At 38.7% G+C, this 15,871-nt stretch overlaps 1 protein-coding gene across 2 annotated transcripts in view; it reads right to left on the bottom strand.

Annotated features, from left to right (window-relative positions):
* Positions 1–15,871, bottom strand: part of LOC145992076 (G-protein coupled receptor Mth2-like) — a 141,081-nt gene that overhangs the window by 104,784 nt on the left and 20,426 nt on the right. The window contains exon 1 of one of the 2 annotated variants that reach the window (XM_083128286.1): positions 13,013–13,838. The exons of the other annotated variant lie outside the window; for it this stretch is intronic. Coding sequence (XP_082984412.1) covers positions 13,013–13,811 — 799 coding nt within the window. The 5' untranslated portion in view covers positions 13,812–13,838. Of the gene's footprint in view, positions 1–13,012; positions 13,839–15,871 lie in introns of those variants that run through there. 2 annotated transcript variants of the gene reach the window in all.

Below are 15,871 nucleotides of genomic sequence, written 5' to 3'. Positions count from 1 at the left end.
CTTTTTATGTAAAGGAAAAAATTATAGAATTAGAAGTAAAGTGCCTAATAGATTGTGGTAGTGTGGTAGAAGTAATGAGTTATGATTGTTGGAAAAGGATAAAAGGAAAATATCCACAAGCTCGTCTGGATGCATCAGAAAGGGATAAAATAAGATTGGTCATAGCAGCAGGGAAAGAAGAATATAAAATACAGGGAACCGTCGGCGTAATGATGAACCTTCAAGGGTTAAATTTTCCTGTCAGATTCCTCGTAGTAAAAGGTCTAAGAAGTGATATGATATTAGGAATACCATTTTTGGAAAAATATGATGGTCATATTTATATCAAAGATAGAAGATTGAATCTAGAGTCATTGGAAGAAGAAAGACTAGATGTTCCTATGGAAACTGTAAACAACGAAATGGAGAGAAAAGAATGCATTGGCAACCTCAATTTAATGTATGGACAGATGAAGGCAGTACCAAATGATATATGCGAATAAATTGAAAGTGAAATGAATAAAGAAAATGATGAATACACTGCATCTGTTGAAGAGATAAAGAATAAGGTTGATGAGTGCAAAGATATTTCCAAAGAGAGAAAGCAATTACAAGAAGTTTTGTTAGAGCATAGGAATTTGTTTAGTCAAAAGCCAGGACTCACCAGAGGGTATTCCTACGAAATAGAAGTAGATACAGAAAGACCTATAGTATCTAAACAGTATCCGATACCTTTTGCGAAAAGAAAAGCTGTAGAAGAAGAACTTCAGAAATGGTTAAGATGGGAAATTATAGAAGATTCAAATAGCATACATGTAAGCCCGATGCATGTAGTTGACAAACCCAATAGAGGAGTTAGACCAGTCATAGATCTGAGAGAACTAGACAAAACACATCCGGTGAGCAAAGCTTCAGAGAAAGCTATCAAAAAGCTATTTTTCATATATGAAGGCCCATATGAAGTGATAAGTACAGATGTAGAAAGGAGAGAGAATTTAGACAACATTAGAAGATATAATTGTACAGAAGAGAAGAAAGAAAGCGTCAAGAAGAAATAATAGAATTGTACATATATAATTTGAAAAAAAAAGTATCTGCATATATATATATATATATATATATTACGACAAATTTTTTTTATGGCCAACGGGGGGAATATTGTGTTACGTACCCAATAGGACCAAGTAATGTGAATAGTTTGCCAAAGACGAATAGAGATGGCAGCACCAGGCGTGCAAGGTTAAGAATTGGCATAATATATGTGAATAATTTTATAAATAAGAACAAAGCAAATTGGAAATATGAAAAACAATAGAATATATTATAAGAAGACAAAGAATAAATATGAAAGAAGTAAATTAATATATATATCTTATAAATCAAATCAATGATCACATGTAAGTTAATATGAAAATTAAGGAAGTCAAAGCAATGATACAAGTTTGTGTCTTTGAACAGATATTGCATCTGTATGATTGATTTACCATTCCTATAGGGGAAATTTTGTTTACATCAGTGGCGAGCGCGTTCTGATCGACGCCCCACAGCACTTTTTGGTTGCGTGGTTTAACCGTAGCACCTACTTGGATGCGCGTGTAAATCGTTTGCACCAAGTATACACTCTGTTGTGCTTAGAGGAAAAAGTTGGAAAAGGATAAAGGAATTCGTTAAATAGTCAAAACCGAAATTGAAATCCAGAGGGAAGTCCAGATCCTCCATATCAAGAAGGAAGTTCCGATCCAGAACGTCAATTAAGAGTGAAGTCCAGATCCTCCATATCGAGAAGGAAGTCCAGATCCAGACCGTCCATTAAGAAGGAAGTCCCGATCCAGATCTGCCCATTACGAAGGAAGAATATTGAGATGAAAATTGACTGTAAACGAGAAAATTATAGAAGAATGTAGCTTATCATGTAAAATTCTTACTCCATGTATCCTGTGTTTACATAATATATTCGTTTAAACGTCTCCATTGGAAGGCATCCTGTCTGGTTTCGTTGTCTACAAAGAACCCTACCCTGTAGATAAGATAGCTGAGATTTAAGATTAAGGTTTATGTACCTTTGCACCAAATGAAGGTAGCAATTTACATATAATTGTAAGCCATTCTATGATTGGCAGAATCGATATCAGTTGCAGAGAAACCCTATTGCTGGAGAAATATAAAGATTTTATGCTTCTGCTCAGTGGCGCCGAAAAGGGACCAGACCTTGCGGTACTGGTGGAGATCTAAATGCGCCCCCCCTATATGGTTGGTTTTGTATTGCTGTAATTGAGGAACCTTTGTTACATAATGTAAAAATCATACAAAATTCCCCTTTATGCAAATTAATGTTAATGACACTGTAACAGAAGGAACCATTCAATAATCAAGGAGTTCATATTTCTCGAGTGTCAAACAACTGTTTTTGACTCATAAAAGAAATTCAGACAATTTTAAAAATGTACACAATATTCTACAGAAAGTCCTACATAACCAGTAGCCACAATGTCTGCAGTGGCGCAAGATTGATTGATTGATTTAGTTTATTTTCCTTCGCGTTTTGTGCCTCTTGGCTAATTTGCGAAGATGGGATGAAATGATGAAATTGATGAATGGACATTTACAAACAATCAAGCCCGAGCGGGATTCGACCCCGGGACCCCTAGCGTTGCAGTGGCGCAAGAGTCTTCCTTTATAGCACATAGTGTCCGAGCAGAGACGAAAAATGTCTCGACATGGATTGAAAGGAATGGACTTTCCCAACTAAATCGGAATGTTTGATATCCTTGTATGAATGGTTATAAATCTAAAATTGCCAAATATTGAAGACTGCAGAATTCTGCAGTCTGCAGAATTCTGTGTAAGAACAAAATCGAAATTCTTGCAAAATTTGAAAAATCGTCAACTTTTTTTCATAGGTCTTTATACGTTCAAATTAAAAAAAATTATGGTTCGAGAGGGGGGTCATGGCCCCCGTGCCCCCCTTGGGCACGGGTCTGTAAGCATTAGATCACGGTGGCTGGTATCTTTGCACGTGACAGTGAATGGATGATAATTAAATATGCAACATTGTAACATCTTAATTAAACATACTTGTGTTTGTGCCAAAGAATGGAATCGTACGTCAAGAAAAGACAATACAGGGTCTTTCATAAAGAACTTTACAACTTTCTAATTATATATAAATTTATTCACACGACTTACAGAGCTGGTTTTGGTGTCATTTTGTAGCAAAATACAGATCAAGGTTTTACTATATAAGTTAGTACGGTTCAATGTGACTTCCATTGGTAATTTGGCAGACATGCCATCTGAAGTCGATTTCTTGCCAAACCTGCTGCAGCATATCAGGCGTAACTTCCTCAACTGCAGCGTAGAATCTTGCTCTGAGATCAGCTAGTGTAGCAGGTAGGGGTGATGTGAAAACTTTATCCTTGATAAATCCCAGAAGTAAAAAATCAAGAGGTTTAAGGTCAGGTGAACGAGGTGGCCATGTAATCGGCTCATCTCGACCTATCCACTGATTTGGAAAGCGGTTACTGAGGAAATCCCGGACGTCGTTGAGGTAGTCTGAGCAACCAGTCTCAACAAAACACTTATGCCACTCATAAATGGTAGGCCTACTGGAAGGAGCTCTACCATACTCGTTAAGAAAATTTCGTTGAACTGTTGTTGCAGACTTAGATTCTTCAAACCAAAACACACAGCGAGTACGCTCGGGACCAGTGAAGGCAGCCATTTTGGTACAACTGTCGCTAGCACTAGCGGTGGTGTGATTCGGAACTAAGCTACTACGTGAGTCAAAACTTGATTTATTTTGCTACAAAATGACACCAAAACCAGCTCTGTGAGGCGTGTGAATAAATTTATATATAATTACAAAGTTGTAAAGTCCTTTATGAAACACGCTGTATAATGCAGTCATCGTCGAAAAAACACAGTTCATTAATGTGTCTAGGAGCTGAAGCGAAAATTAATCAAACGTAATTGCTAACTTTGCCTTTCCTATAACAATCACCAGTATAGCATTACGTAAATTCAACAATGCACACTTAGACTAATTATCTTGTTACTGGGCGGAGGAGGGAAGGGCAGTTCGGTTATTACTCTCTCAGTAGTTTCTGTATTAGATCCACCACAGGGTTCAAGCACCTAGGAGACACAGCTCTAGGCCTCACCTAGCCTCTCACTGAACGGTGTGAAGGCAGCCAGAGCGTGGTGATGATAACATCACTTCCACTACGACCTATACTTAGAGACGTGAAGTTTTTTGTTTTATGGTTCCATACATTTCGATGTTATCTTTTACTCCAATTCGGTGCTATTATTCGAGAATTAGGGCAAAATTCGGTGTTATTAATTTAAAATCGGTTTATTTTTAAATGCATTTTTACTTTTTCTTCAGTGCTTAAAATTATCACATTGTTTTAGTTCTGGAAAATTTAATGACAAAAAAAATTAATTTACGACTTACCTATGTGGTGAGAAATGGCCAAATTTCTTCCACTTGGTTTTAATTGATTGTTTCATTGATTGATTTGATGTTTTAAGTCCACTTTATGAACAGTAAGGCTAATCGGGACTGTACCTACAGTTTAAAGTGGGATCCGAACCACTATGTGCCTCTACCGGGTATCGAACCCTGGACCCCTTGATTCTTCCACTTGGAGAACTATTTCAACTCATCAGCCACTAAATATGAAATGTTTATTGAATGATATCACCCAAATCTTTCAACAGAGTCATACACATCACATTTCCCTAACAATGCCAAAAAAATCCCTCTGCGACCTCAAAATACCGTTTTGTGTACACACACGTACACGCCCCCTAATCCCCCCCCCCTGCAACACAACAGATGCTTTTCTCTTTAAATTTTCCCGTTCATACGAAAATTCCCTTCTGGGAAGATCCCCCAGCGAATTCTATTTCAAGACGAGGTAAACACTGTCTGTCTGTCATTTCTGCGCCAAACTGCAATAAATGAATCATGACAATCTCTTTTGCATCGAACTATCACCAGCTAGACTAGAAATGACAGAACTAGTAGCACTTTAAGTAGTTCTTTTTCAATAGAAGAAATGTTATCCCCAGTTTATACAGGCTGGCCAAACTAAAAGAGGCCCCATGTCTTATTAACAACATACAGACAGTTCACTCATTTATTGTATATACGGAATACAGAGTAGGAAAGTATTATTATGAAAAACAACGTACTGAACATTCAATAGGTCAATAGTTCACAGGAGGTGCTGAAAATGTTCACCATGAACCTCGATACACAACTCAGCACGTCTCAACATGTTCCTGGAAACTTTTGCCAATTCATTTGGTGGGATTTCCGCAATCGCATTGCGAATGTTTGTTTTCAACTCTTCAATTGTATGCGGGTTGTTACTGTAGACCTTACCCTTTAAATTACCCCACAAATAAAAATCACAGGTCGACAGATCGGGCGATCTTGGAGGCCATAAACCTGCGGAAACTGTACATTCTTCTCCGAAAGCTTCATGGACGTATGACATTGAAACCCGTGAAGTATGCGTCGTAGCGCCATCTTGCTGGAAAAACGCATACTCTCGTTCTTCATCCGTTAGCTGTGCTATGAATGGTTGCAACAATTCCGTTACATACACTTGCGAGTTCACAGTGTTGTGAAAGAAAATGGGGCCTACAATCCGTTGGCCTGAAACAGAACACCAAACGCCTAGTTTCAAATCATGCAGAGGCACCTCAAAGCGTTCCCTGGGATTGTCTGTTGACCAATAGCGTGTGTTTTGAGAGTTCACGTACCCGCCTCTTTTATCTTGGCCACTCTGTATATGTCACATTCCGCGGCGTTTTTCGCGTTAAAGTGGAAAATTCGGTATTATTCTGAAAAATTGAAAAATTCGCGTTATTTTGTGATTCCGGAACACCGAAAACTTGCCTCCTTAACCTACCCAAATATAATTTAAACACTTCATTTTGCTTTCCTTAAGTTTTCGGTGTTATGGTTAAAACGAAAACTTCTCGTCCCTACCTATACTGTATTTAGAATGTCTTTCGTCCCATTCCCACACAGCAGGCACGCTGTAATGCTTGGAGGGGAAATTTTCCTTTTCATTTTTGCACTTATATAAAATCATTTAACCTCTTAACTGGGTAATTTCCTCGTCGAAAGCCTAATCTGCCCTGGGAATTTTTGTTGATAAATTGATGAATTTCGTAAACCAATATTTGAGTTAATATTTGTGTGTTCCATGGCATACCATTTAGGTATTGTTTATTCTTTTATTGGTCCTTCTTGTACTTTTTACAATATGCGAGATTTACAACTACAATATATCTCGGATTTCCTCAGCAGGAAAAACACGCCGTCGCTTCCGATTTGCCTGAGCCATTATTGCATACGCGATAGAACTGAACGTGGGGCTGTGTTCGTTGCTTCCCGCTAACTCTAACGGTTACAACAGTCTGGAAGTCAGAGCCATCTGGTGAAACAAAGAAGAAAGTAATTGTACGAAGTATCTCGTCATACACAACAGATATCAGCAGTAAGAACATGAGAACGTAGTATCCCGTCATGCCCATTATAAATCAGTAGAGCCAGAACGGAGTATTACGTCATACCCAGTTAAGAGGTTTTAAGAAGCGACAGGACTTTATGTTTTTTTTTTATATGAATTAACGTAATACTTGGAGTTGCGTTGCAGCGGAAAGGAAGGGGTGTGGGGTGTGGAGCTAGAAGTAAATCAGAGTAGGGTGACAAATTTCAAAATATTTGTCAGGATGTATATGTATACTTTACTTAAGTAGGGGTGTCGATTTCTCCAAGGTAGCAATGCAGCTCCCCATTCGGTAAAGGTAAGCTAGAAGCAAGAGTTGTTATATGTCCAGGAATTTTAAATAAATTCAATTCCGGTCCGGGAGAGAAAATCAGCAAGCGTAAATGGGTTCTGGACAGTAAAAGACCTTATTTCAATTCGGTCCAGGAACATTTTTTTCCGGATGAATTTAATTACTGCCCGGGAACCTTTCTTTTCGACTCAATTAAAATCCGGTCCAAGTTCCGTATTGAAATGAAACAATTCGCAACTTGGACCGAATTTAAATTGTGCGAGGGAAAAGGTACCGGTGCTGTTACGGAACCCAACAGAACCCATTAGAATTTATGGGTTCATGGACCTTAAACAACCCTGGCTAGAAGTATGTGTAGACAGGCTCCACACATTCACGATCTCGGTCATTTCTGGATGTAATGTGATCAGCACCACGCTCCGGTCGCTTTCATCCCACAGGATTGTTCCCAGCTATCCATTTATGAGAGACTGAGTGAGCCCCAGAGCCGCTGGAAAAATTTCCATCTGAAATCGCCTTCCTGCATGGCAGTCAGACGCTCTACCCACTGAACCGCCTCAGCTCGCTTAGGTTTACATTATCAATAGGTTTTGGATTCGATTTCTTGTAGGTTTAGTAGAACTGTTAGTAGAATTAGTCTGATTATATAGAGTCCATAGGAATAAATGTAAAAAGTAAGCATAACTTTAAATCCAGCAGCAAATATAATGCTAAAATGTTAAGAAGTGAAACGCCACAAGTATCAAGACACTACAAAATGTAAGTTGCTTCTCGGGAAAAGGTTAATCACTGCGTATGATACAGTGCTACTCATTCAGAAGGAATTTACTCCTGTCACTCTTTTACCTCTCTCAGTGCTTCAATGTCACCGCATGCCGCTGACTCGCGGTATCTACGTCTTATGCACATTCCATCCTTGTAAGTGAAATCCTACACCAGCGCCAGTGGAGGAGGAATGCAGAATTGAAGTGAACTTTGTCCCATGTTCTCTAGAAACAAGAAGCTTTAAGGAAACCCAGAGTTGCCAACCAGGCCTTACTATGCGTGTAGTTGGAATCTATCGAGAATATAAAGACATTTTGGGCGGTTGAAGAAAATTTTCCAAGAGGGCGAAAATGGAAAATGTAGCGTCCTTAGGTGGGATGTAGTGACGTCAAGTTTACGTGTCTTCAGAACAAACAAACGTTTTAAGAGAGAGAGATGATAGGGCAGATATGAAAGAATTAAGAAATTGTGGAGACATTAAGAAAAATAACTGGAAATACAACAGAGAGAGAGAGAGAGAGAGAGAGAGAGAGAGAGAGAGAGAGAGAGAGAGAGAGAAATAAAGCGAAACACACACAGAACCCAAATCGTGTCAATTGACACATATATATTTTGATTTCAATAATACATTAATGTGCATAATGCATAATCTGCAAATGATGCACCTTTTAATGTGCCAAAATACACATAAAAATGTATAAAAGGGTATTTTTATCAAATGAAGTTCCGTGTGATGCACTAAAATGCATCAGTTTGGAAGATCAGACAAGATAATTTCGACGATAACAAAATTTTACTTTTAATGCATCAATTGACACAGATAGATGCATAGTTTTGTTATCTTCGAAATGATCTTGTCTGGTCTTGTCTCACAGAGAGAAAGGGCTAGAAATATAGAAACAGGACAAGGAGAAGCAATGGAAAGAAAAATGAAGGGAAATAAAGAATTGAAAGAGAGAAAAATTGAAGTGAGGCAGAGACAGAGCGAGGGGATTGTATATATAGAGAGAGAAAAAGAAAGATAAATATTACGGAAATGTACAGAGAAAGAGAGAGTAGAAGGGGCGAAAAATGAACAGCACAGTGAAGCAGGAGAAGGGAAGAAGAAGATAAAGGATAGAAAGAGTTGAGGAAGAGAGCAGGGACAACATAGAACAAGCGAAATGATCCAATAGAGAGGATCAACAGATACCCTAAAACTAAGGAAAGACAAATCTAGAAGGGACAAGAACAGAAAATGAGAAAATAGTAGCATATAAAAGGGAGAACATTGAAAAATTAAAACCTAGACAACGTTTGAAGTGAACCCATTAACACTTAATTTTACACATCAACGACATGTTCTTGGAATGTCAAGCACATGAGGTGTCATACACATGGATATCGGCATAAAATTTTCTAAGGGATTCGGAGGGAATAGTTAAAATCGAAAAGTTTTGATGACATGTTTATGTCATCGAAAGAAAGAAAAGTTTCACAGAAGAGAGGAAGAAGAGGTTTCAAAAGAGTCGCGAATAAAAGGAAAGTAGAGAGTTAGACAAGCCAGACGGAGACAGGGAGAGTTAGAGAAAGGAAATAAAGAAGCGAAAAGCAGAAAAGGCAAGAGGAATAATCAAAAGAGCGATAGCGAGAGAGAGGAAGAGAAGAGAATTAAAGGAGTGAGTAACAGAATGAGTAAGATAAAGAAGCAAGAAAGAGAGAGGAAAGAGAAGTTAAATAGAGAATTGGGTAGCAGAAGAAAGGAAAACACTTGAGAAGTGAAGAGAAGAGAAATAAAGAAACAAGAAATCGAAAAAATAAGAGACGTAGAAATGAAAGAGAAAGGAAAGAAGCGAGTAACAGAAACAGCAAGAGAGAGAACAAGCAACAGGGAGAGAGAGAGAGAGAGAGAGAGAGACAGAGACAGAGAGAGAGAGAGAGAGAGAGAGAGAGAGAGAGAGAAGGAAGGGAAAAGAAGATAAATGAAAATGGGGAAACAGAAAGAGCAAGTGTAATAAACAAGCGAAAGAAAGAAAGAAGGGAGAAGAAATAACGAGGCGATAAAAATAGAAATGAGACAGAGAGAAAGAGAGAGATTAATACTGAAGGAAGAGAAATAACAGAAGATCAATATAGAAAAATCGAGAAAGAAATGAGGCATAGCAGGATGGAAAACAGAAAAGGAAACCAAGTAGAAAGGAAATCAAGAACAAAAAGTTACTAGAAACCTAAAAAAACAAGGTAGAAAATGCACAAAAAGATAACTAAAGAGGAGAAGGGGAGCATAAGTAGGAATTTTCCTTACTTCGGGATGGTCGTTACTGTCTACTTCAGCTGGTGAGCATAATTAATCCTCTGTTTGCATACTTAATTGCAATGTCGATGAAAATTCAACTCCATACATCCACCTTTAATCCCTAATCCACCAGTGTCTAAACAAATTACGAGTTCGGAAAATGTCACCAAATTCCTATGAAGTTAGTCAGGAGGTTAACAGCCCGTTTACTGCACATTAAGTAGCAGCTTAACAATGGAAGCGGGTGAACGTATCATCATTGTAGTAGGTAAATAACTACTTATTTTTCCAAAGTTATTCTCAGTAATAAACGATTCTTTCGCAACCGTTTATGGCAACATTGCTCATTAAATAACACACGACCTGCGTGGCATTCTTTATACCGGTAACCGGCAATGAATGCCAACGTTTATGCCATAATGGACTGTGATACAGTATTGCAGATATTTGCAAGGTTATACGTGCCCAATATTATTATTACTAATGTAATAATAATAATAATTCATAAAATTATTTTACTTCGCATTTCTTCCACTTTTGGCTAATTGCGAAAATAAAGATGAGTGGTGATGAGATAAAATACATGAAGGGACAATCATATACACATATGGGCAGCACAAAACACAAGTCACATACAGGAATATATACTGGCCATGGGTTCAGACGCCAGAGCCTCGTTAGTATGCAAAATGAAGTCCAGGGTGTACTACGTGGAAATGAGGTTGACATTTGGGTGTCATGATGAATGGTAACCATGGACGTCCGCAGGATTTTTTCCAGGGAGGGGCAAGGAAGGTATTTTTTTCCAGCGGGGGGCAAGCAAGCCACCTTTTCCCCAATAACAGCGTTGTTCCCTCAAAAACATTGCTTAAATTTGAATGTATCATGTTCGTGCATTAATTGACACGTATTATTGTAACTGTAATGAAATTATATGTGTGAAATATATAATTTTTGATTGACTTTCAAATTCCAGGGGGAGGGCACGACCCCCTTGCCCCCCTTCCGGACGCCCATGATGTTAACCCTTTACACCAACCATAACAAAAACATTACACAAAAATAACAACTACACAATGAATAATGTAATTACTTCCTGTTCGACCGTGGAAGATGTTCCTATCTCAAGTGGATAAATACAAACACAAGAAAAAAGGGGGTCAGACGACCTCCGTCGCGTAGTAGTTATCACGGCGCGCTACGACGCCAGGGGCCCGGTAATCGAATCCAGGCCTGGCCATTGGTGTTCTTTGTGAGTGTCCCTTCATCAATTTCATCATATCATCACAATCAACCTCACCTTTGGAATTAGCCAAAATTGGCAAAAAAGCGAAGTAAAAATAAAATCAACAACAGTAAACGAAAAATGGGGGGGGAAGTAGGTAGAAATATTCTCGAGACTACTATGTATATTTGGGATTAGAAAGTTTTTCGGTTGTGTTGAATGTGTTCAGATTATTGGTCCCTTTTATCTATTTGTGACGGCTGTTAAAACACTCAACAAACCATTTCAAAGTGGAACAAAGACGACTTTTCGCGAGAAATTTTTGTATGGTTAGGGGACGAGGTCATTGATAAAATTTGTTGTACAATTAATGATAATTATCATTATTAGGGAACGGAACTTTATGTGCTAAAATACTCAGAAATATTTATTTTTTATGTGTCATAAATGTTGAAAATATGTGATAAAGACAGGAAAATATGTGACAGAAATAAAAAAAACATTTGGTAACAAAAACAAAATATAACATTCATTTTAAACACCTGAAATCAGTTTCTAAATGCTTACCTCTTAGTGAGCTATTTTTTGGAAGAGTTGCAGTGGATCACCATAGTATTTTCCAAATTCTCCATTGTAAATCTGTGACGATTATATCTAAAAAAGCATCTTATATTGTGAGAAAGATCGCTCCACGTCACAACAAACTATTCTTGCATATTTGAAGCACGAAATGCCACTAACGCTGAAGTTCAAAGCTTCCTCTTCCTCTACTTCACCTTCCAAAACACGTGCAATTTGGCACAAAGTTTGAAAACCTTGTTTTTCCCAAAAATGTCTGTACATTTCGACATTAGCACTTGTGCGTTAGATCCAGTGGGGGTAATATTTTCCCCCAATAGGATCATAGGCGAGGGGCCAGAAGTCTGTCAGCGAGCGTGTTCAAAGACAAAACGAACCTAACACACTCGATATGAAAGAGCTGCGGAGAATAAACATTTTCCCTTCGAGGTAGCTGAAGTCAATGAGCGATTTTATGTATTTAAAATGAAAATTCGCAAAATATGTATTTACATATGGAAAACTGGAATATATGTGTTTTTATGTAAAATAAAATTTGCTGTGTTGAAACATAAGGCTATGATCAGAATTTTGGCAAAAACAGGGTCTCTATCTTATCGCAGAAAAAAAAAACGTTTATTTACCTAAACTTCCGTTACCTAGTAAGAATGTGATTATATAATAATGATAATTATAAACTTATAAAATAGAATAATAATTTTATTACAATATGATATCCTTGGGGAGAGGCCTCCCCGATGGTGCAATGGTTGCGTCGTCGCCTTGTAATCAAGGGGTCCCGGGTTCGATTCCCGGTGGAGGCACATAGTGGTTCGGATCCCACTGTAAACTGTAGGTCCAGTCCCGATTAGCCTTACTGTGCCTAAAGTGGACTTAAAACAACAAATCAATCCAATCCAATCCAATCCAATCCAATCCTTGGGGAGACTTTTCTACTCGACCCACCTGATGAATGTGGACATCTATTTTTCATCTTCTACATTTCATATATACGAGAGGTACTATATTTTCTACGTTATACATACGTTGTTCAAGAAAAAGCTTTACGTCTAAACCTTCCCCTAACTTTTAAAGTTTATGTTGACCTTTCGTATAAATCTCTATTTTCTTTATTTTGCAAACCACGGAACCATTTATTCTTCGGATGCTTGATTGATTGATTTAGTTTATTTTATGTCGCGTTTTGTGCCTCTTGGCTAATTTGCGAAGATGGGGATGGGTGATGAAATGATGAAATTGATGAATGGACATTCACAAACAACCAAGCCCGACCGGGATTCGGACCCTTGGCGTCGCAGCTACAAAAACTCAAACACAATTTGTTTGACCTAATAAACTTTGTAGGAGGTGAATGGTTAAAGACTTACCTGTAGCGGTGCATGCAGAATCAGACAACGCGAGTCCACCAATCTGAGCCACCGACAAAGACACATAGGCCATTATCATGCTGGAGACGTGGCTCATAAGGGAGAGTCCGTGAAGGTTTCGAAGTTCAGGTAAGAGAGCATAAACGATAAGCGTCGCTAACAAGAATGGCACCGATAGCAGTAACCCGACTGGATATAAGATGAAGGCAGTCCCCACTTGTCGCTCGGACTCCGCAGACGCATCACTCTCTTCTCGAAAACACACCATTGCAGTTATGCCCGGGCTTTCGACCCCCGTGTCAAAATAATCCACGCAGAACTCGCTGAAATTCTTCGTCTCGTTGGTATCTGGTAAGAAAAGATTCCCATCTTCCAATATGAAGAACCTATCGTCTGGATAAACTTGTGGCTGCAGTACAAACGCGCTGTGCTTGCAGTGAATGCCTTGCGCAACCGTAGTAAAGTTGTCCAACGACATGTTAGTTATTTTTGGTACATTTTTATCCAGCTTGTAGAATTCTGGTTCGAATTTTCCACCGCCCGTTATGCACTGTTTCCTATAATGGTACTGTCCAAGCGGGCAACACTTTCTGATGCATGGACCCACGCGACACTCGCACACGAAAACGCCGCCTTCATCTTCCCAGAATTCATCACTCGAAAAATTCCTTCCGAATGTAGACATAGTGCCATTATGTAAGCTAATGCTCTTTATTAAAGTTGGTTCGACGTCACACAAACAATCTCCAAGTCTCACAACACTACAAATAAAAACAGCGAAACAAACCGATACTTTCATTTTTCGTCGGACTCGCAACGTCACCTCTCCGTCCGCGACCAAAGATGCTATTGAGCAGCGTTGCCAGGTCATATTTTCAAAAATCGGGAGATCGTCCCCTGAAAAATCAGGAGATCTGCTTAAAAAATCAGAAGAACTAATAATAGCATATTATCAACGTTCTGGGGGGGGGGTTGAGTGGGAAAAGCTTCCCACTATCATTATTGAACGTTAATTATTAATTTTAGATGTCAAAAGATAATACTGTTATGTTAATACAAATGTTATTATGAATTTGTACTTCAAGTGGTACGATAACCCCACCCCCTTAATTCACCTAAGGTAAAGATACAGTTTCCCCCAACCAGTGGCGATGATCGAGTGCCAAAACAGAGGGGGTGCAAGTGACAGTACTGGAAAAAATCCGACCTCGATTTTCTGTTCATCTCTCAGAAATATTCTAAAATAAATGGTTGTGACTGTGCGTGGATTTATGTACTTCGCGTTTAGAAGTTTATGGAAACATTTCGTGATTTTTGTGTTAACTAAGACTCGAGCTTCAGCCACTACGCATTCGGGGATATATTTTTGAATTACTCTACCTGATAACACCTTAGCTTGCTTTTATTTAAAATTAGACAAAGTTAGAGGACGTAAGAACGCCCACAGTTTTAAAGAACACATTCAAAGCATACTCGCATTTATGGTAATCGAGAAGGGCTATCATGCCTGAACTCCCAAAATATCTTTGAATTAAAATTTTACTTTCAATCAAGGAATGTAACCAACCAGTATTACACAGATTGATTGATTGATTTGGTTTATTTTACTTCGCATCTGCCACATTTGTCTAATCATGAAGATGTGAAATTGATGAAGGGACACTCACAAAGAGCACCCATGCCCAGTCCGGGATTCGAACCCGGGAACCAGTATCAGACAAGTCGCAGGTTTTTTCTTCAACTTTTTTCCCAGTCACTCCAGACAATGTAAATGTTAATTAAATCGCCTTTTGCATTCGAGGATTATCTAGTATAAAATCGGGAAAGAGAATTTCTACCGCCACAGTATTGATTGAGTATAAAGGGACATAAGACCAATACTAGTAGCAGTTACGCTCAGAAATGGCTTAAATAAAAACATGAACTATTATTTCTAAGTTAAGAGACTGCGACGTACAAGCATAGGTATAAGTCTGCAACTGCAGTTTACTAAGCCGAACTCCGTGGCTGAGTAGTTAGCACAGCGCTATGACATCAGGGAACCCATCTCGGGATCGATTGATTGATTGAGTTTATTTTACTTCGCGTTTTGTGCTTCTTGGCAAATTCGATGGGGATGAGTGATGAAATGATGAAATTGATGAATGGACATTCACAAACAACCAAGCCCGAGCGGGATTCGAACCCGGGACCCTTGGCGTCGCAGCGCGATGTGCTAACCACTCGACCCCAGGGTCCGGCCGTCTCGGGATCGAATCTCGGCCTGGGCACGGTTATCTCTTTATCAATTTCATCATATCATCATTCATCCTCGTCTTCGCGATTAGCCAAAAGTGGCAGAAATGCAAAGTAAAATAAACCAAATCAATCAATCGACATTTTACTGAGAGCTTTTGTAACCATAACCTTTAGCTGCATTCGTAATGTGGACTCCCTTTTTATCAGAGTTGCAATAAACACTACCATAAAACGGAAAACTTGGTCCTATGTGTGGGTGGCAACATTGGTATTTAGTTGTAACCAGTTTTCAGTTACCTCCCCTTTGACAAAAACCGCACCAGATGGGACACCCGTGTTGGAGTTCCCAATGCACAATGGGCTCAAGAAACCGCGCGTCTTTCCCAATGTCATCAAGCCTGGTATAACCATTTTCCATAGTATAACCCTCTCCACCACCTACCTCTCTCTCTCTCTCTGCAGAATATTCATGGGTCTTTGCATTCCATCAGCTGAATATGTAAATTTTAAATAAACTTTCCATTTTTTAAAAATAATTGTTCATTATAAATATTTAAGGAAGCAAAAAATCAGGAGATTTCCACATTTTCATGAAACTTGTCAGGAGATCAGTAGACCGTG

This window comes from Lepisma saccharinum, chromosome 9 (assembly GCF_977018435.1).
Source record: "Lepisma saccharinum chromosome 9, izLepSacc3.1, whole genome shotgun sequence".
Lineage (NCBI taxonomy): Eukaryota > Metazoa > Arthropoda > Insecta > Zygentoma > Lepismatidae > Lepisma > Lepisma saccharinum.
This window is presented reverse-complemented; position numbering and strand designations above follow the sequence as displayed.